Source organism: Malaya genurostris, chromosome 2 (assembly GCF_030247185.1).
Source record: "Malaya genurostris strain Urasoe2022 chromosome 2, Malgen_1.1, whole genome shotgun sequence".
Taxonomy (NCBI): domain Eukaryota; kingdom Metazoa; phylum Arthropoda; class Insecta; order Diptera; family Culicidae; genus Malaya; species Malaya genurostris.
Genome location: NC_080571.1, coordinates 120,721,060 through 120,743,235, shown reverse-complemented (window position 1 = coordinate 120,743,235; position 22,176 = coordinate 120,721,060). Strand labels below are relative to the sequence as shown.

The window sequence follows — 22,176 nt, the reverse complement described above, 5'->3', positions numbered from 1 at the left end:
CGTCAACTAGAGTATGGTAACATAAAATGGTTTACATTGATTGGCATAAAGTTCCAAATCTATTGGCAATAGCATCAAATTTTACAATATATGCGTTTTCCTAAAAATCTCGCAAAAGTGGGAAAGTGTAACAAGTTGTTTCTTCACAAATAGTTTTCAAACCCTAGCATAAAAATATTAGAAATTAGGAGCGTAAAGAATGTAGTGAAATTAACCAGACTTTTCTTGTAACCCATTCAATACTGATATTGTGTGTATTGGTAACATGAAATGAATATGCAACACTCTTCTTCACTTCTAGTGGCGTCACCTCACTTGAGATGAAACCGATTGATGGCACAGCTATATTGCCAGTTAATTTTCGTTATAGTCCATTGGACTTTCTTTTCACTGGACTACAAGTGAAATCCTCGCTATGTGACAACGTGGAGTCGCCAAAGTACGGATGAAAATCTTCCCTTTCTCGCGAAATACTCAAATCTTCACCGCACTAACACGATACAACGTGTTCACTCGTTGAGGGTTTCACCGGAATTTAGAATTCCCTATGAGAAACATTTCTAACATCAACTTCAAAAATTTTTTATGTAAATACGTCAAATGTAATGCTGAGTGATTTAAAAAAAATCTCATCTCACTGTTAGATGAACTACGCATGTTTTTGAAAAAAAATAACTACTAGCGAGAGACATACATCATGCAATGCAATCATAAAGTTTTGATTCAAAATTACTTCGATAATAAGTATCGTAACATTACTTCGAATAAACAATCTAGAAATAGAAATAGTTCAAACACTTTCATTCTTCATTTAAAATTTAATTAAAATAACCAGCGCAATCTAAGTTCATACTATATTGACATGATTATCACCTACTTAGCTTTATATCTGGGCATGATTTTTAATTTTGACCTCACGAACAATTGAGAAAACCTTCCAAGGCGCAGAAATGTACAGGATGGCACATATATTTTCGAAAAAGTAGAGAAAAAATTCTACAAAATCAATTACTAGTGAACAGTTAGTTCCGTTTTGTACCCATCTGAAACTCTAAATATAAAATATCGTCTTTACGTCATTGATGGATTTCTCATTCAAAAGGTCTGGAGAGTTTATTTCTCATTCAAAGTTTTCAAATTTCGAAAGACGATTCTTGATTTCTTGGAAAATTCAATAGCACTAATGTTACATATGAACAAAAAAACACTTCCACAAAGAAATTTCTAGTTTTAATGTTTTTTGGCTACTTTATCTGTAACCCCTAGTTCCTAATCCGTCGATTCTTTTTTCATCTATACAATTATCTCTTCGTTTCTCTTATCGGTGAAATATATTAAAATTTCCAGTATGTTCAAAGACTACACAAGTATGGTATTTTCGATTACATTATACGACGACTATACAACGCTTTTTGTTCATGCATCATGCAGTTTTAGGGAATCCACATGCCACAAAAGTCAACGGTCATTTTGAATCCCTCATGCTACACACAGATCGAACAGTACCCAAACCAGTGGGATAACAGCGTTACTGAATAACGCATCTGGACAGCAGTTCGTGTCAAGTTTAATCTATTCCATTTTCCACTACTCTTCGGTTGGACATCTGGTGTCACTATACCTGAGCTGTCCTAAATAATGTACACAATCTTTTGCTAAGTGATCTTTTTTATCCCATTATTTGTTTAGTTTAGTTGATATTATCTATCAAATAGTTCCAGTGTAGTAGGTGTACGGTGCTGTTCCATTAGAGTCGATCACACGACCGAATCCTTTGAAAAGTGCATCCAGTATGTCCCGTTACAACCAGTCGAACCCAGGCAGCTATGCTCAGACGTACAAACTCGTCGTAGTGGGAGGAGGAGGTGTCGGAAAATCAGCAATTACTATTCAGTTTATACAGGTATTTTTAGCAAGATTTTTATTTTTCAATAGTTTGGTACTACAAAGTATGACACCATTTGGTGAGAGTAAAAACAGTTGGCATCTGCTGATCGAGATTCTCTAGTGCATCAGTCACTGACTCAAGTGGATCATCAAAAAGCTAGTTTAGATCAATCATACTCGCAGCCTCACCCGCGATGATCGGCCAGAATGCAAATTCATTCATTCCATTAATGATTTCTTGATTCATATTGAACGCGCGCGCGGCTAAGAAAGCTGTGAGCATTGATCGCCCACATATTTATCTTTGGGTTTCGTCATCATCGACTATGGGGCTACTAAAACGATCGTGATGCCAATGTCGTACTGAAAAGAAAACAATCTAGCAGTAGCTCAGACTGACATGTAATACACACGGCTATGCAGGCGTTCTATATGAATGAACAGTGACAATCTGTTCGCCGCATCTTTTACATTCGAATTAGAACAGGTTAGCAAACAGATGCGACTTATTAATACTATTATTTCAGGTGGAGTCCTGAACCGAACCAAATTATGAAATTTTTAGCTTTCTTTATATAACATGCATTGACTTTTGACAATTCAACGTTACTTCTGATTAACAAATGATGTCATCCAATATGTGATTCCTGATCTGATTAATCATGTTGATTAAATATTTAAAAACTTTATCAATTATGGCACCGAAACATTCAGTAGCTATAATGATTAGAGTCGTTTGCACAGCTGTTGCTATATTTAGAATGATGAACAATAAAACTAGAGCATATATTTAGATTGCACGCCGTTGGTAAATTTGACACGTGAAAACACACCAGAATGTTTTATTGAAATGATTATGGAAAAACGAAAACGAATTTCGGTGAACGTTGGGGTAAATCGACTGTTGTGTAAAAGAATTGAAAAATCTACCTTGTATGGATTCTACCATGATAGCATAAATACTTTGTATTTAATTTGAAACGGCTTATCAGCTCAAGCGCTTAAACGTAGACATAACAAATAATCTATTCCAATTATCTGCGGTTGGAATTTTAAATATATGTCGCTAGCCTTTGGAACCACATTTTATTGGTCCAAATCCATCATTACGTTTGTTGATTAGTTCGAGTAAGCTCAATAAATCTTCGTTCTATCATTAATTTTCACTCTATGCCAAGGCGCTGGTCTAACAAGCCAGATGTACGTTCGAGTCCTGAATTAGAAGCATTCTTAGTGTCAGTAGGAACGTGGCACTGGCCATGCAACAGTCCTGTAAACTTACGAGTCGGCTGCGAACTCTGTTGAAACAGAAGGTCAAGTACCGCATCGGAATGTAGTATCTTGATTTTGTCAGCCGAGAAAACCAGAGTTTGCGTTTTCCGATATTGGCGGTTGTAATAATGGGTGGAGCTTTATTGATTAACATCATATCTTGATATGGAGAAACTTCATTTTTGTCAGATAATTTGTTCGTTATGTCAAATATTGTTTCTTATCACTATCCTTATCAAATTTTGAAGAATTAAACAGACTTCGTAGTCGATTCTTTGCGCACAGAACTGTCCTATTGAAGGAGGAACTTTTGTTTATTTTGTAGAGAATTTTATCATGAAAACGATAACCTTTGCTTCATACCTACCCTTAACAATTTTTTTTTGTTGCGTTTTTGATCAAAAACTGAACACACTTTCAAATATTTTCTTCGAGAAACATGTGTTTTCTTGGGATTAGCCTAACCCCATTGTACTCTGAGAGTTAAGAAACATTTTAGATCAAACATACGACAGCTGACTTGTAAACTTATATGTAACTGTGTAAAAAGATTAGGGTCATTTTGCCGAAAACCATTTCGCCGAAAGGATCATTTTGCCGAAAACCATTTCGCCGAAAGGATCATTTCGCCGAAAGGGTCATTTCGTCGAATGTCATTTTGTCGAAAGGGTCATTTTGCCAAAAACCAAGGGTAATTTCGCTGATTTCTTCAACTGTCTATATCGTAATTGGAATTGAATCAGGATAATGACAAATTAAGGATGATAGTGTTTACACCCGTTTTGTTGACCTAAACTTGGCACTTCTAAAATATTTTATATTCAAAATAACGGATACATTCATTTCCCTGTGTGTAATCCAAAAAATCTCGAATATTTTTTCAAGATTAATCAATGGTCCGCAGAACGGGATTGCCAAAAAAAATTTATTGACTTTATAAGCTACTAACCATCAAAGCATTTTCTTTTTATTTATCTATGAGACAAATAATTACGTTGAGTAGACCGGGCAAACGAGGTGGTTACAGTATGCGCGAGGCCGCCGCTTTCGACGGCGGGTCGGCGGTGTCTTCACCACATCAAATGCTCAGAATGATAAAAACAATATTAATATGATATTCGAAATGTATCAGGTACTATGTATTATGGATGCCACGGCGAAGAAAAACGTATGTATATTGCCTATGAAATAAACGTATTTATGGAAAAAAAATCAAATGCTCAGGAGATATAAAAAAAATAAATATGAATAGACAGAATTTGCAGTGGAGCAATTCCAGGAATGAGTAGACGAAAAAGTGACAAAATCATAATCGACCTTCTCCGATTTGGATGAAACTTTGCACATGGCTTCAGTATGGCAAACCATAAGTTTTGAACCAATGGAGAGGTCAATCTGACTCACGACTGGTTTTTAAAAAGAGCGTATGTATTTTTGCATTTCACAAAAATTGCCTTTTTCAAATCGTAACTCGGAAACCGTTAATTGTTACAAAATGGCGTTCAGGAAGAAGTTTTAGGGAATCTATTGGAAACTCTAAAAAAATATACACTGAAAAAAAATTTTGATTTTTTTTTCTCAATAATTACAAAATAATCCGAAAATGTTAAAAAAAAATCAGGGTTTTAATTTTTTTTTCTGATAATTTTTATTTTAAAGATTGATACTTTTGAGCTTCTAATTTTCGAATTATGGTTTCTGTTAATTGGACAAATTTTCCGGAACACACAAAACCAGGAAAAGGTGTACAACTTTTTGAGAAAACCATATTGTAGTATTGTAACTGTTTCGAAAGAGATTTGTTATAAACTTATATCTGTTCTAAGATGCATAGCTATTTATATGTGAAACAGGAAAAATTTAGGTAAGCAATTCGCCAGTACGTACGTTGGTTGTAAACAGTAGGTAGTCAACTGGCACACCTCTTTGATTCTACATGTGTTTATTCATTTTGACGTAGTTACGTTAGTTCTACTGTTTAAATGATTATCTTTCAACGAGAACTTGAAATTTCGAATATATCTGTAAATTGTTTTAGCTGTAACTTCTTCATTTTTCAAAAGGCACGGATGGGATAGCCATCAATTTGTAGGTTTTAATAACAGCTTTGAAATAAAATTTATCAAAAAAAAAAATTAAAACCCAGATTTTTTTTTTTATTTAACAATTTCGGATTATTTTGAAATTATTGAGGAAAAAAAATTTTTTTTTTCGGTGTATATTTTTTAAGAGTGCCCTATTGATTCCCTACAACTTCTTCCTGAACGCCATTTTTATACAATAAACGGTTTCCGAGTTACAACGATTTGAAAAAGGCAACTTTTGTGAAATGCAAAAATGCATATGCCCTTTTTAAAAATCAGTCGTGAGTCGGATTGACCTCTCCATCGGTTCAAAACTTATGGTTTGCCATACTGAAGGCATGTGCAAAGTTTCATCCAAATCGGAGAAGGTCGAGTCTGATGATCTGCTAAACATTTCTGGAATTGCTCAGTGTTCTAATTAATAGTGATGTATTCGAAATTACTCTTTCGGCGAAATGACCATTTCGACGAAACGACTTTCGGCGGAATGACCCTTTAGACGAAACTGCTTTCGGCGAAATGGCTTTCGGCAAAATGACTCGCTTCCGTGTAAATTTACATGTTTCAGCACTTAAAAATATGTCAGAATGTATTGAATATGTGCTAGATTACCTGTAAAAAATAAGCAATTTCAATGCTTGAATTGTCGGTTGCATAAGAAGTAAATTTACAGCACTAATTTCTTCATCGACTCGTCAGTGCATAACAGTTTATGTTGTACTGTTACGTCACCTAGTAATTGAATGTGAACCGCAAAGTAGATATAAAATCTCTGCTATTTGCAGAACACTTCGTTTTGCACCAAAGTGCAATCTGCATGGTTAATTTTAATCTGTGTAGGAAAGTATCAACTATAACAAAACTACTTTCTTTTGCTAATTTCAACGAGGAAGGAGGAGGAAGAATATTGACAACTATTGCGGAATTCCCTTACTTAGTGCAATTCCTAAGTTATTCGAACGGGTTGTTCTGGAACCCATTTTTAATTACTGTAAGCAGTACATCGTAGAAACTCAGCACGGATTCATGCCGAAACGGTCACCCGCTACTAATCTATTAAGCATTACGACGTTCATAACAGATGCTATGTCAAACGGTCTTCAAACAGACGTTTTATATATACGGACCTCTCCGCTGCTTTTGATAAAATAAATCACGCTATTACTATCGCCAAACTGGACCGACTGGGCTTTGGGTGCTGTATTCTTTATTGGACTGAATCGTATCCCTGCAATCGACGATTTGCGGTTAAGATCAATGATAATGTATCTAATGAATTTTTTGCTTTTTCTGGTAATCCACAAGGCAGTCATCTCGCACCACTCCTGTATTTAAACGACGTGAACATTTTACTGAGAGTTCCATGATTATTATTTGCCGACGACCTTACGTTTTTTATAATTATTAAAACAAAAGAGCATGCCACGTTCAAACGGGAAAGAACACCTATACGTTTCGACTATTGTCTCCGAAGATCTACGATAGATATAGTCACATGTGCCAAGGATTGTGGGGTTTTTCCTGACGAACAACTGAACTACAAGCAACATATTTCGTACACTGTTGCAAAGGCTTCACGTTGCCTGGGATTTGTAATTAGAACTGCTAAGCACTTCACAGATATCGACTGTTTGAAGTTTCTCTACTGTCTGCCCTCTTTACCCTAATGGAAGTCTCAGAATCGAATCAATACGCTCTTCGCCAGTTACCATGAAGTAACCCTCATCAGTTGCCGAGTTATGAAAGCCGCGGACTGCTTATCGGACTTGATACACTGTAAGTGCGACGTGATCTGTCCCGTGCATTGCTAATCACCGACGTTTTGTTGAACAATGTCGATTGTGCAGCACTTTTTAGTAAAAAAAAAACACAAATGTTCGCGCACGCGCTCTTCGCAACAACAATCTCCTCAGAATACCTCTACGTCGCACTAATTATGGAATCAACGGCACCATTATTAGATTGCAACGTTTTTTCAATGCAGTTTCAACGGGATTCGATTTCCATGTCCAGCGCAGTTGAATTAAAACTAGTTTTTTTAATATACTTAGAAATAATCATTAGGACCATATTTTGTCTGTTGATTATGTATATTAGTTAAATAAATTGAAGCTCATGTGGTGTATAGCTTTCTGATCCCCCCAAACAAAAAAACTCAACCTGCTCCCTTAGCCATCAAATTCTATGTAACACTTGCACCACCTTTCTCACACACTTTCAGCAATTCTTCCTTCAAAGCCCGCCGCGGGGTCGTTTGGGAATTTTATTTTATCACACAAACACGGTTGAATTGTCCATTCCTAACTGTTCCAAAATTCCACACTAGGAATTAGTTTTACCCTAAATTTCACAATTTTTCACTCATCTAATAAATAGTTACACAAAAGAAAGTCATGCATTTTTTATGAGTACAGTAGATTATAGCAGAACCGATATTCAAACTCGTTATGTTTGCTTTACACTGAATCCTTCAATCGTCCCACTTTTAATAAAATTTCAATACTTATACAAAAAATTCAATAACTAAAATGCGTTTAATTTTTTTCATATTAAAGAGCTACTTTGTCCACGATTATGACCCGACCATCGAAGACTCGTACAATAAACAATGTGTCATCGACGATGTTCCAGCAAAATTGGACAGTACGTATATTCTTGTCAAAAAACTTCCTTTATCAGCGAACCTTTCCTTATTTCTTTCTCTCTCAACAGTTCTGGATACTGCAGGTCAAGAAGAGTTTAGCGCAATGCGGGAACAATACATGCGTTCTGGTGAAGGCTTTTTGTTGGTATTCGCCGTGACCGATCATGCGAGTTTCGATGAAATCTACAAGTTTCATAAACAAATTCTACGCGTGAAGGATCGCGACGAGTTTCCCATGCTGATGGTTGGTAACAAATCGGACCTGGATCATCAAAGAGTGGTGTCGCTGGAGGAAGCTCAACAGCTGAGTAGGCAGCTCAAAATTCCGTACATTGAGTGCAGTGCCAAACTGAGAATCAACGTGGATCAGGCATTCCACGAATTGGTTCGGGTAGTTAGAAAATTCCAACTTTCCGAACGTCCTCTGATCGACGAAAAAGGAAAGCGAAAAGGTGGGAAGAAAAAGTGCTGCATTCTATAATGTCGGAACTCATGTATGTCTAAGCGCACAAATCAACCCTCCGAAGTAGGAAAAAACAGGCATTCGTTGGCCTGTGAAGAAGGTTTAGTTTTTCCAACTAAAATGCGCAATTGAGTCAACCCGAAAACTTGTTTCAAGTACTGAATGAACGCATGAATAAACTGCCGTACTATTCGATGTAGAAAATATATAAAGATGTTTGGACAATACAAACTGTGGCACGATTTTATCATCAAACATTAAAAATGTTCCATAAACCTGATATCCTCGAACTCTTGCAGTTCAAGCTTTCATCCAAACGACGTGCCATAGGCCTGCAATTATTGGATTTTATCGAACAAATAGACAGTATACAAATGTGCCTAATCGATATTTAATATCTCTTACAAAACGATTCAACTGAACCAGGGATGATCCTATGATGTAGATGGTTGGAGCAGAATTTGATTTATTCCAACACAAAGCACGAAATATTTATAAGTTAGCCCAGCCGCTCGATCAACAAAATGATTTCCTCTATCTGCAATATTGCCGACAAACAAACTCGTATCGAAAAAAAACACGCATTATTTTAAAGATTTTAAATCAGAAAAAATATATTTACTCTACTAATATTATATATCTAAAGAGACTTAGCTGGATGTTACGATGTTTTTGTCAGTGAAGGCGAAATTCGTCATTGTTTGAAAATTAATAATTAAAAAGAAACAGCAATTAACTTAATAAGTTGTTAATGTTATCGGTAATAACAGTTTGAAATTAAATGCAATGTAACGTCAATATTAACCAAAATAACTAGCTTTAAATGTGCTTGTAATTGATGAAAACAGATATTAAAATGTATGTCTAATCGATCGTATGGATCAGCGCACATAATTTGAATCGGTGCTAAATTTTATCCATACTTTCAATTTCAGTTACAACTGTATGTTTTGAACGCATGATTAGAATGCCAACTATTTTATTAAAAATATTTATATAAATAAATGTCTAAATATTGACCAAAAAGTTCTGCAGCTTTTTATTCAAAAACAATTTCAGCTTTTCATTCAAAAACGATTTCAGCGAACACCTAAGTTAAATTTATATAATGGAACTCTGTGAAATTCATATATTGGAAACTGGTTGGAAACATATCACAGGATTTTTTCTAAAACAAATGAAAGTTCATTAAAAAAACCTGTATGAATCCAGGTAGTGTAACGATGCATTTCTCATATTTTCAGAAATATTACTGTGGAATTCTTCGAAAAACTGTTCATTGAATAGAAACAGGAAAGTATTTTCGCACGTAAACAACTCCAAGAAATGAGAAGTCCCGGGCCTAACAAAGAAACAGTCGATTTTAAACCGCGAAAACTTTTTCATTCTTCAGTATAAACTCCATCTAGAGCGATACATTTGGCCCATCGGTCCTCCAACATTTTGATGCGCTTAAAAAAACGATTTGTCAATGACCTCAGTATTCGACGAAAATTTCTTTCCCTGGAGAAACCTTTTCAGGGTATAAAATAGCTAATACCCAAGCAACCAAAAGTTCCGCAGTATCTTCAATAATCCACTTCCAAGTTCACAAAAAGTTCAACTTAAGTTCCGCGTGAACTTTCTCGCTGCTTAATAGTGCAAGTGAAACTTTTCGCAACTTCAAGTGTTTAATAGTTTCATTGGCAGCTTGAAAGAACGGAATAAGCTCCACAAGGAACTTTCAGCAACTTGAAAGTACGATAGAAGTTCCTAATCGTACCCTTTTCAACTTGGGATTTCTCGACGAAACATTTTTAGATTTAAGGACGAAAATAATGTTTTTTATCGGATTAAAGTTTTCCAAACGAATTTTTTGAATTCAAACGTAATGCAATGTGTGTCGCCATTGACAATAATTTAAATTAAAAAAAAAATATGCAAAATATTATCAAACGGGACTTGAACTCAGAAACCTTATGTCGCAATTGCAGCGCGCAACCAACACGCTATTTGAACATCTCTGCGATGACAGTGTAATATTAACACATATTGAATAGCTACCACTTGTCAAGCAGAAAGATTGATTGTTGTTGCTTTGTGCGCTTTTATTGTTGCCTATAAAATGGATTATTGCAAAGTGATTAAAAAAAGTGGATTATTTTATTATCGCCGCAAAAAGTTACTAGCTAAGTGGACGCAAGAGAACAAGTTTTTGTTTGCAGGTATGTTGAATAAGATAATATTTTTTCTGTCAATTAATATTCAGTATTCCATAGAATCTCTTCCAAACAATCAAATGTCGAGAATTACGGAGGAAATGATTAACGATTCTACTCCAAATGTGAGAGACGTAACAGAACAATTCATTACTGAAACTTCACAACACGTATCTGAGTATTTCAACACCGTGAACCATAGTGGAGATTTTTCTTTAGATAACACCAACACTGAAGACGACTTTGAAAACTCGCTACAATATTATGATGAAATTGATGACATGAGTCTCCCGGAATGTATTAGATTCTGAGCCCTAAAAACCAATCAGTCCCATGAGTCAATAAATTTAATAATGGATATTATAAAACGAAAAACGGATGGAAAACAATTGCCTCGTTCTGCGAGAACTCTACTTAAAACATCTCGAAAAGCAACAACGGACATAATTAACGTTGGAGGTGGCCACTATTGGTATAATGGTCTTCAAAAATGTATAATCGACTATTTCCGGTAATTCTGGACATTTATGTGATGAAAATAATATATTCATTGTATTATTGCAGTTATATTGAGCACGCCATCAGTATTTCAATCAACATTAATATCGATGGTATCCCCATTTACAAAAACAGCAAATCCCAATTTTGGCCAATTTTATTTAACATCTCCGAGTTTCCAGAAGCAAAACCAATGACAATCGCTCTGTTTTTTGGAAACTCAAAACCTGAGAGCCTAGAAGAATTTTTAAGACCGTTGGTGAACGAACTTCAAGATGTGTTGATGCATGGGATTTCGGTTAATAATCACCATATAACAGTAAGATTGAGATGCTTCATATGTGATACACCTGCTCGAGCATTTATTAAAGGTATGAAGAATTTTGGCTCCTTTGCTTACTTCAGTACTAACTTAAATTTCAGGTGTTTTCGGATTTAACTCGAAAAATGGATGCTTAAAATGTGTATGTGAAGGAGAATACTCATACGAATCAAGAACGGTTATATTTACATCATTAAATTGCAGTGAACGTACCGACCGAGAATTCCGAATGCATTTATATGATCGTCATCACAAGACTGTCACACCTCTGATTGACGTACCGAATATGGATGTGATCCAAGATGTTATAGTTGGAGATAGATTGCACCTTATTGATTTAGGGGTTATGAAGCGATTGCTCAACGGTTGGAGGGATGGTAGTCTCGGATTCGAAACGAAACTAAGCTCTCAGCAAATCACGGACATTTCAACTATGTTATGCAACATTCAATTACCGTCTGAAGTGCATCGCAAGTTTCGTGGGTTAGATTTTGTATCATTTTGGAAAGGAACAGAATTTAGTGCTTTTTTGCACTATGCAAGCATAGTTGTCTTGAAAAAGTATCTTCCAGCTTCTGCTTATCATCATTTCCTTCTGTTTTTTTGCTCTATCACATTGTTGTCATCTAATGCATATAGAGCCAATTGGCATGTAGCCAGAGCTATGCTGAAGGCATTCATATCAGAATTTATGACTCTTTATGGAAAACAATACATCACCAGTAATTTACATAATTTGCAACACATTGTTGATGAGGTGGAAGTGTTTGGTCCTTTGAATACGATTTCGGCATACCCATTCGAAAATAGTTTACAACGGATGAAACATTTAATTCGTAGCGGATGGAGAAGTCTAGAACAAGTTATCAACAGATTATCGGAAGTGGACTCGCATGAATACTATAGAACATAAACATCGAAGACATTTAGTTTTCCGTCGGTAAAAATATCTGGTAATTTCATAAAAGTTTATTTAAGGAACGGCTTTGTTTTAAGTACATCTCACAGAAATTGCTGGTTCATGACAAATAATTGGCAAGTTGTTAAGTTTGTCAATGCTGTGGAATCATCGCGTATAATGATTTATGGAAAAATTATTGATAAAAAAGCCAATTTTTTCTCGGATCCTATCGAATCATCTGTTTTGCACATATTGGCAGGAAATATAAGTAATCTTTCTTCAGAAGATTATCAATTTTATTGTGATGAAATTAAATGTAAAGTTGTTGCAGTAGTATGTGGAAGTGATTATGTGTTCATTCCTCTTCTTCACACATTTGAATAGAAGTGTATGTAATAAACAGCATTAAAATGAAATGTATTATTCTTATAATTTGTACTTGGAGAATAAATAAATTATCTCAATTTAAATATTCGGTTTCCATGCTTCCTTCTGATTCAGTGTTTCCGTGAGACAAAATAATATTGTTTATAGAATCACTATCAGATTCAGTGTTATCTCTAGAACATGCCTCACTTTCTAATAAGACGTCATTAGATTCTGAAATAGTATTTGAATATGTGTTGTATGTGAGTGTTGAATTATCATCTGGAGTAGCGTTCTCGATAGCGGATTCAATATCATTACCATTTGTGTATTCAACAACTTGGATGGAGAGTCCTAAGGAGCTAAGTGATTCCAACTGATTATGGATACTGGGATTGATATCTGCTATTTGTGCATGGTCTATGAATTCGGCGGGAAATTTAGATGCACAATTATCGTGAAAGCACTCATTTTTCTTCTTAGGTACAATGTGACGCGAACTCCGCCGTTGACCAGAAGCTTTCAGTCTTTTGTTTGCATTTTTCAATTTTTTCATGAAAAAGTTTGCAAGTTTCTGCTGAGTTACCAATTCGGTTTCGCTAGTACCTATTTCTTCGAAAGCTTTTAGTATTTGTCGATACATCATTAATGGTATTTTTGGACCCTTACGACTTGCGCCTGTCCAAGTGCACTCAGTTTGGAACTCGTCATAATGATATCAAGAGCACAAATCATGCGATTATCTGCGTAATCACCACTAATGTTAATCCGAAGCCACCTCATCTATAAAAATAAATCGTACATTTGTAACAGTTAATAAAGTAGTGTTTCGAATAATACTAACAAATTCGGATTTAAAAACAGAATCGCTGAGGTTTTTCTCTAAATTTGATAGTTCCTGGACATTACTGATAGGGTCGAAACGAAATGATTTTGCTGCTTCTATCGTGGATGATCGCTGACCACTTTCAATTAAATTCATCATAAACTCTAGTTGCGTCGATTGATGTGCAATTCTTTTCTCTAGAGATACAACTTTTGCTTCTAACCTGTGCTGCATGTCAATAAGCTGCTTCAAATAATCCAAACATTCATAGATTGATGCTTCTGAAGTGGGCAAGTCAGTCATAACTGTGACAGATTTCGATAGCTCGTTACTGTTGAAATTAGATTTCAAGTCTGACGGAGATGGAGCGATAATTTGCCAATTTGATTCAATTTCGGGAATGAGACTTGGTGATGCGGAGTTTATGGATAAAAATGGTTCAATACAATCAACATCTGGATGCACAAGGGCTTCTACTTCTGCTGCGTTTGACGGAAGAGTACGTTCCGGTAACGATAATAAGTTAGGTTTGTTGTATGTTTGATTTGGAAGTGCCATTTCAGATGTAGTTATCTTATCTTTTGTAATTTCCGACGACAGTGTGGGTGAAGTATCCAAAAAAAACTTTTGCGATTTTTTGGAAGCTTACTGAAGGAAGTGTTTACAAATTTTGTAGAACTTGAAATCACTGATGAGGATGGAACATTGGGATACAGATTGAGCATCGCTTGAAAATTTTCCTTTTGCATTTCACTTTTTTTCTTTTTACGAGAAATTACACTGATGTCCGAAGAAGAATCGCCAGACATTTCCTCTGTAATTTTAACGCCTTCGTCATATGATGAAATGTTTTTACGTTTTACAAGACATTTTGACTTGTGCCAAGAATTCTTAGGCTCTGTATTCTCGTTTCGAAGCAGTATTTCTTGTTCAGCAATAGTTTTTTCGTTTGGCCACATCAAAACATCGCCTCTCGATGTAGAATTAACCCATTTTTGAGGGACTATCGAAAGTTCTTTCTTCCCTCTAGCACTAACCGTCTGCACAACAGTGAAAGGCATGTCCTAGGTTAGATGAAATTGTTTATTATTAGAATCATAATTTTTGAAGGTGATATTACCTATGTTCAATAGCCAAACAACTAACTCGAATTGTTTTTATTATTTAAGATACAAGAACGATTAACGCGTCTGGTTAGGTACAAGCTCAATACGACAAAATGTCACTGGTATTTTCTTAACCTGTGTGCGTGTTGGAAACATTACATTACATTACTGAAAAATGCAAAGTTATTCTATATTTCAGATGGTGTAGAGGTTCAAGTTATAGCTCGCGTGCAACTGTTCCTGGGTTCAATTCTACAAATAAAATTCTCATTGACACAGCAACACGGTAAATAAATTATACTACATTACTAAACAACATTCCTGTCATACTATATGCTCGATTACCGCTACAGAATATAACATAATAAGGTTTAAATTCAACTGTAATATAGTAGGGCATCTACAAAATACGTTCAGAAATTCTGTTTTATTTTATTATTGCTTGAACGCTGAATAGAGCGCTAACCAGATTGATATTTGAACTTCTTGAGAACTTCGCATAACACAGATGAAGTTGTTTTGCAGGCTACACGCAGTTTCAATGTAAACCTCAAAGTTCTCCTTTAATAGCTGCTTAGAAGATTGTTCGGGAACACTGTGTGAACTTTAAAGTGTGGATAATTACTTAAAAAACGGGCTGCTTAGAAGGCTCTTCCTGAACTTTGATAAAGCTGTTTAAGCCAAAACATACCCTTTTATCCGAACTTTTGGTTACTTGGGTAGTCGCTGGAGGCCAGGTCTGGAGAATACGGGGGATGGTGAAAAAATCCGTAGCGCGAATCATTCAATTTTATTCAAAACTATTCACGTATTTTCTGTGACATTGAGACTTTTCATTCCATGTAGTAGCATAATTTACAAATCGAAATCGTTTTGGGACAACAGAAAAATGTTTTTTTTTTCAATGTCGCTCTAAATGATAGTTAGGAATTTTAAACACACTTCACGTAAGTCGGATCTTGAAAAATTTCAAGAATTCCATATAGGACCATAAGACATTCATTTGAATCTAAATTTGAAAAAAAAATCAGTAACGACTATCTTCGGAGAAAAGTGAGTGAGTTCCGTTTCGGAAATTTTGACCATTATTTCCGGTACTTTCGGAACCGGATTACGAAGACCGGTACAGTCGAAGTCGATTCGTTAGGTCAGCAACTAACAGGACCCACGAATTGGAGTTATGAGGCTTTTTTAGAAGAATATGTACCATTTTTGCATCGTCGCTTCAAACAACGGTTTGATGTTTCAAACTCCTCAACACCTTGTGATTTCAAAACCAAAAGTTGGATCCGGACACAATTGGTTAAGCCAGCGGAGAAAAGTGAGTGAGTGAGGAAGGAGAAAAGTTTTAGAGTTTTTGGTTACTATTTCCGGTACTTCGGTACTTAAAAGACCGGCACATTCGATGTAAATTTATGTTGTCATCATTTCACAAGACCTGTGACTTTGAGGAATGTATATACTATTTTTGGAGAAATTACTTCTTCTTTACATCTTCTTTCATCATCAGAAAACGACAGAATATACTGTCTCATTGACTACTAAACTACGAAACTCTACTATCATCAACTACCGAAGGATTGAATCATCGCCTAACTATTCAAGTAATGCTGCTTATGCATATATCGCATCTATCAGAACAATTAACATTTAAAATGTCCAAAATATCCTTTTCAGCTGTTCGGAATTTTTCGAATTTCGAAAACTAATCCTTTTTTGTGCCAAAGTATCAATAAGAAGTACATAAGTGATGTGATGTGATGTGAAGTGAAACCATCACAATCAGTTCAAGGATTTGCCAGTAGATGCGAGTTGACTTACAGTAGCATCGATATGATCAATCATTTCACTTCTTAGTATAGCTGTTACCCAAAAGCGAAAAAAGAGGTAGGGCGGAGCACATGGAAAGACCGAAATCAACATTTTGGCGACAATATTAGTTGATTTTTGATTTTAGTTAGTTATTTTTTGAAACAACTAAAAAAATCTTAGTTTTGATAATTTAGATTTTTTAATTCTCATTTCTCATTCTTTTAATAATAATAAAATATTTGTTGAAATGGCTATTTTTTTAGTTGAATTCACCAATTCAACGTGCTGTCATTTCTTAGCTAAGGCACACTTCATTTCCATTCAACTAATTTATTAATTGAAATAGAGAAATAAAACGTTGTTTTAAACCAACATGATTGGTTGAATTGGCTTCTGCAATTTGCAGCTATGTGGCGCACTGTCACCGAAAAAACGTAAGCACCGTAATGACTACTAGCCACTAGATGGCACACTACTACCGAAAAAAAATTCAGTCGTGGTTGTCTTTTCTATATTGACAGGTATAAATACGATGTTGTATTGGAGAAAAAAAACATAAACGAAACATAAACTTCTTTTTACATTTTCTTCTAAATCGCTGTTTTCTTCTTTCGACTTCGCGAAATCGATTCTCTCACTGAAAACTTTGAGCACTCGGAAAACAAAAACCGAATACAAATAGCGGCGTAGCCCGGAAGGTTGGAAGATACAAAAAACTTCTTTTGACATATACAATTATTACGCACAATCGCTTCAAATGCGCACAAATAAATACACTTTCCACTAAGAGTTTACGTCATTTTTACATATCGGCTTAGAAATTTATATATGGATATATCGTAACACATGCGAACAACATCAAAACAGTTTCAACAAGATTGTCCTTTTTAGATTTTTAATGGATTGTTTTGCTTTGACACTTCTCATGAGTTTTTGGTTAATAAACTTGTTCATAAAACCAATTTCATTTGTGTTCTTTGTGCTGTTCTCCAGTAATGATGGTGATAGATAAATAGAAACAAATTTTCTGACTTTAATAACAAAATTAGGTGTCAATCGTGTTGAATTGAAATATTGCTGGTTTGTGTCCAGGAAATTCGCCAACTAAACACATTCTCTAAAAATAAGAGTTTTTTCCAGCAATGTAAATTCTCAATTTTAACTAATTTCTTAGTTATTTTGGAAATTTTGTTGTTAAAATCAACTAATTCAAAAACAGTAATACGAATTAGGCGCAGAGCTAATTTCGGTTGTTCCGTGCAGAGCACGTATTCCGAGGAAATTAAAGATGCTCTTTCAACCATAATATCCAATGCATAGATGAAGCATCTCGCTACACATGCTTGAACCCATCTCATGGCTTGTTTGAGAAGAACGCGTCAGACTCATGTCAAACCTTCAGAAAGAAACAAGTTTCCTTCAAGTGCTATCCACAATCCACACTTATTTTCAATCATTCAGTTATGAACAATGCATTTATAAATAGATAAAAATATAATACAACATAATACAATGTAACATAATATGACATAATCTAATTTAATGTACACAACATAAAATAATACAATAAAATACAACATATTGTAATATGTATTATATTACACATTATACATAATAAAACAAAATATCCTACAATAAAATTCAATACTATAAAATATAGTATAATTAAAAGCATCTTGATATGTTGCAATATATTATGATAAATATTTCAATGTCGGATGGGCGGTAACTTATAAGACATTTCGCTCCCTCTCATACTGCTACTAACGCATAAAACGATAGCACCCAGTCGATGTCGTTCTATTGAGTGCCATCAAATGTCATCATAGATACATGGGGAGTCATAAGATAGGAGTACTTAGTTATCTCACATTTTGACGACCAGCATGAGCAAAAAGTACATATGGTGCATTCCACACAAAATTAGCCACCGATTTTTTTCCATCTTACTAACTTTTCGTCACAGACTTAATCCAATTGAATTAATTGTGCGGATCTCTTACTACAGCTAAGTTTTGACATTCATCGACGTAGCCTGCGGTTCAATCCCTTTCATGAATCGTTTTCCGGTATGTATCGTGTATTCCATGTTTGCTCTAATGAATTTGATTACAATTTATCTCGTAATACTTTTAAAAACCTCCGTCTTCTCCGAATCTTTTCCCGCTAATTTTATTAAGATAATTAATCGATATAAATAGTAGTTAGGTAGCTTTGAGGCTTAAACAGGATGATTATAAGATTTGGTTATGTACCATTTGGACAAATGTAATCTGTTCATACAAAAGATGGCTTGTTGGTGAACGAAAAATCACAGCTCCAACGGGCTTTTTTATTACTACTAAATAAACAAATAAACTATTTTTGTAGGCTTTGAACTCATAAATATACGATACATAATTTTTATTTCAATGTGATCCTTGAAATATACAGTTTTTTCTACTCTTCTTGGAAAAATTCGTTTTTTTTTTGCAAGCAACGAAACCGTTTCACTATATTGAGCCACATGCAAACTACGAATAACTAGAAATGAAAGATAGAAACAAATCTAAGAAACAGTGCAATTACTTTTTCGAATGTGACAATACCGTCCAACGTTGGCTTAACTTACAGTTAATTAACACGGAACGACCGAAATATCAAAAATAACTATTAAATTAGTTGAAATTCAGAATTTACTTTGCTGAAAAAACTATATTTTTAGAGAATGTGTTTAGTTGGCGAATATTCTGGACACAAACCAGCAAAATTTCAATCCAACACGAAATGATCATTAGTAACTAATTCTGTGATTAAAATCAGAAAATTTGACTCTATCTATCTGTCACCATCACTGCTGAAAGACAGCACAAAGAAAACAATAATGAAATTGGTTTTATTAACAAGTTTATTAGCCAAAAACTCATGAAAAGCGTCAAAGCAAAACAATGCATTGAAAAGCTAAGAAGGATAATCTTGTTGAAACTGCTTGCAATTGTTTTGTTGTTTTTCGCATGTGTTACGATATATCCGATTTGTGAAAATACCGTAAACTCTTAGTGGAAAGCAGAGATGTCCATCTCCTCTGTGTGATGAAGAGCAAGCAAAATTTCTCCCCTCGCACTGACAACTTCAACGAGAGCTCTTCTCTTTCACATATCTACACAACTGTTGTGTAAAGTGTGCACGCATCATGAGTGCGTTTGTTTATTTCCTTTTACCTCTTCCACTGAATCGCTCGAAAGTGCTAGAGCATTAGCTAATAAATTATCTGAGGTGGATGCAGATACTTTCACAGAAGTGTACACGCCGGTGAGCACTCTGCTGTATGGTTTGCGTAGAAGAAGCGTGGACACGCAAAATCAGCAAAATAAAACAATTTATCGTAAAATTTTCGGTTTTCCTTGAAAATTTTTCATAGCAAGGCCAGATCTACTCTATATTAATTGAAGTTCACAGAAGTGTTCGCTCACCATCACGCGCCAGTGGTCACTTGGGTGTATTTAGACGAGAGCGCGTGAGAGCGAAGCATACGAAGAGAATGTGTTTCACTCGCGCCAGCTGCTTTCACCACAAGCACACACTCAAATGCTGTCTATTCGACACTGAGAAGAAGTGCGCTTTCCTCTTTGTGCGATGCTTCGTTTTTTTTATCCTCGGTGTGGACAAGAATCTGACGCCAGCGTGTATCACTCTGGTGAAATGCCATCTCTGGTGGAAAGTGTATTTATTCAGAATTTGTGCGCATTTGATGCGATTGTACGTTATAATATATTTATGTGGAACAGTGAAGTGAGTTTCTCACTCTAATTGTATATGTCAAACGAAGCTCGTTGTATCTTCCAACCTATATCATAACTGGTTGTAGTTTTTTAACTGAATTGATTCAAAAATATAGTTTTTTCAACTGAAGGCTATATCGACAGCTCGACGAACTGAGTGGAATGGCATAAAACACTTTGCCAATTTTTACTAGTCGATTTTCAAGTGATTATATAATCTTTCTATATAAGAAAGGCAAAACAGTTCAGCGTTTCAATAAAATGATTATTTGTTGTGATTTTGTGACTCGTATTTTCAATATACGTCGAACTGGCTACACGTGAATTTACTAGCATTTTTACGATTGCAATTTATTTCCTTCCTCTATTCTAAGAACATGGACAATCCTGCGAATTATTTGCACTTTTAGTTAAAGTTTGATAGTTATTTTTTATCGAGTAGTTAAAATGGAATGTGATTTGGGTCTTTTTTGCTCTGAAAAAAAAATAATAGCAAGTGGTGCAAAAATTGCAATTCAGTGAAAGTAAGAAGAATTTGGATATAAACTTACTTCATTTAACAAAGTATTTAAATTCTTTATCGATGTATTTTCTTTAAGTGAAAGTATAAAAAGAAATTACACAGAAGCAATTTTTACTACAGGTCTAAAATTAGAATTTTTCTGCAATTATTTTATATTATTTTCAGTGTTTCCAATCCAGTTGATTAAAAAATCATTTAATGTGCTGAGACTATCGTGATAATAGAATATGTTTGAGAGAATATGATCAATATTATACACAAATCCACAATCCACAATGACAAAAAATGACGAGGCCGTATTTAAATACAGAACGAATAATTCGACAATTGAATATTGAACAATCGTTTGCCCCGCACGCGAATAGTTCCTGGATTCAGAAGAAAATACGCAGAGTCAATACGCTAGAAAGTATTTTCAAACTCAGATTACAAGTTTTGCTATGGTAGGATTATTTTGTTCCACCAGCCTCCTCATGCGCTGTCGTCACCGCGCCATTGAACCACGCCCTCGAGCACGGTCCCTATACCTGCCAATATAGAAAAGACAACCGCGACGGAAAATTAATGTCGGTAGTAGTGTGTCATCTAGTTGCTAGTAGTCATTACAGTGTTAACATTAGCTAAGAAATGACAGCACGTTTACATTAAATTAAAGAATAGCCTTTTCAACTAATATTTTATTGTTATTAAGGGAATGAGAATTTTAAAAAAAATTAAATTAGCAGAAGTAAGTTTTTTTAGTTGTCTCAAAAAATAACTAACTAAAATCAGAGAATCAACTATTTTTTTCGCCAAAATGCTAATTTCGGTTTTTCCGTGTAATTATAGTTTGTGGTAAGCTTTTTACCATCCTTGAAATCGTACTATAAATTGTTATAGTTTTTTAACTGTAATTTATACCAACGTTGAACTTTTTTTTGGTCCACCCAAAACACGGTAAAACTTCATAGCATGCTTGGTAACCGGTTACCCAGGACAATACCTTATTTGTAAATTTGTTAATAACCTACACCTTCCTGTGAAGCATATGGGAATGCAAAGGGTTCCTCGGTTTCTAGTGGCAACTAACAAGTGCTTCCAAACTAACTAACTAACTAACTAACAGGGCTTTCATTCTAAATCAGATCTGTATTCGGATGTGGCCGGCGTCGGTATTGATCAATATGTAGGAATCGATGCAGTTTGTACGTCGAAGCATGTTGCTCCAAAAGAACATTTTGCAACCTCAATTCGTCATGATCAATTACGTCTCAGCAACACACGAGCGGTCTCTAATCCTAATGCTAATGCTTGAACTTGAACGACCACCCCTGGTTGACTAATCCTAATGCTAATGCTTTTACTTGAAACTAAGAATATTCGCACCTCAAGAGTTTGCATTGTTTTCGAAGACCTCTCTACATTGAACAAACAAATTTAAATCAGATGTATGTACAGCGAAAACAAGCGATTCACACGATTAGCCTTTAACTAATTGTACAATTATTATTCTTTATATAGCCTTGACTTATAC

General features: G+C 35.0%; 2 protein-coding genes across 2 annotated transcripts; both read left to right on the top strand.

The window, feature by feature from the left end:
• The first annotated feature begins 1,573 nt into the window (after positions 1 to 1,573).
• On the top strand, positions 1,574 to 9,376 carry LOC131430174 (ras-like protein 2). Its single transcript, XM_058594909.1, has 3 exons — positions 1,574 to 1,903; positions 7,799 to 7,886; positions 7,956 to 9,376. Exons 1-3 carry the CDS (start codon positions 1,793 to 1,795, stop codon positions 8,366 to 8,368), a joined length of 612 nt encoding a protein of 203 aa, XP_058450892.1. The 5' UTR covers positions 1,574 to 1,792; the 3' UTR covers positions 8,369 to 9,376.
• A 741-nt stretch (positions 9,377 to 10,117) lies between these two features.
• On the top strand, positions 10,118 to 12,707 carry LOC131430301 (uncharacterized). Its single transcript, XM_058595165.1, has 4 exons — positions 10,118 to 10,554; positions 10,609 to 11,059; positions 11,113 to 11,417; positions 11,470 to 12,707. Exons 2-4 carry the CDS (start codon positions 10,902 to 10,904, stop codon positions 12,279 to 12,281), a joined length of 1,275 nt encoding a protein of 424 aa, XP_058451148.1. The 5' UTR covers positions 10,118 to 10,554; positions 10,609 to 10,901; the 3' UTR covers positions 12,282 to 12,707.
• The last annotated feature ends 9,469 nt before the right edge of the window (positions 12,708 to 22,176 follow it).

Coding starts and splice junctions, on each gene's coding strand:
- LOC131430174 (XM_058594909.1), top strand. CDS start 1,793: ATGTCCCGTTACAACCAGTCGAACCCAGGCAGCTATGCTCAGACGTAC. Junction 1,904..7,798: donor TTACTATTCAGTTTATACAG/GTATTTTTAGCA, acceptor TTCATATTAAAG/AGCTACTTTGTCCACGATTA. Junction 7,887..7,955: donor TGTTCCAGCAAAATTGGACA/GTACGTATATTC, acceptor CTCTCTCAACAG/TTCTGGATACTGCAGGTCAA.
- LOC131430301 (XM_058595165.1), top strand. CDS start 10,902: ATGGATATTATAAAACGAAAAACGGATGGAAAACAATTGCCTCGTTCT. Junction 11,060..11,112: donor TGTATAATCGACTATTTCCG/GTAATTCTGGAC, acceptor GTATTATTGCAG/TTATATTGAGCACGCCATCA. Junction 11,418..11,469: donor TGCTCGAGCATTTATTAAAG/GTATGAAGAATT, acceptor CTTAAATTTCAG/GTGTTTTCGGATTTAACTCG.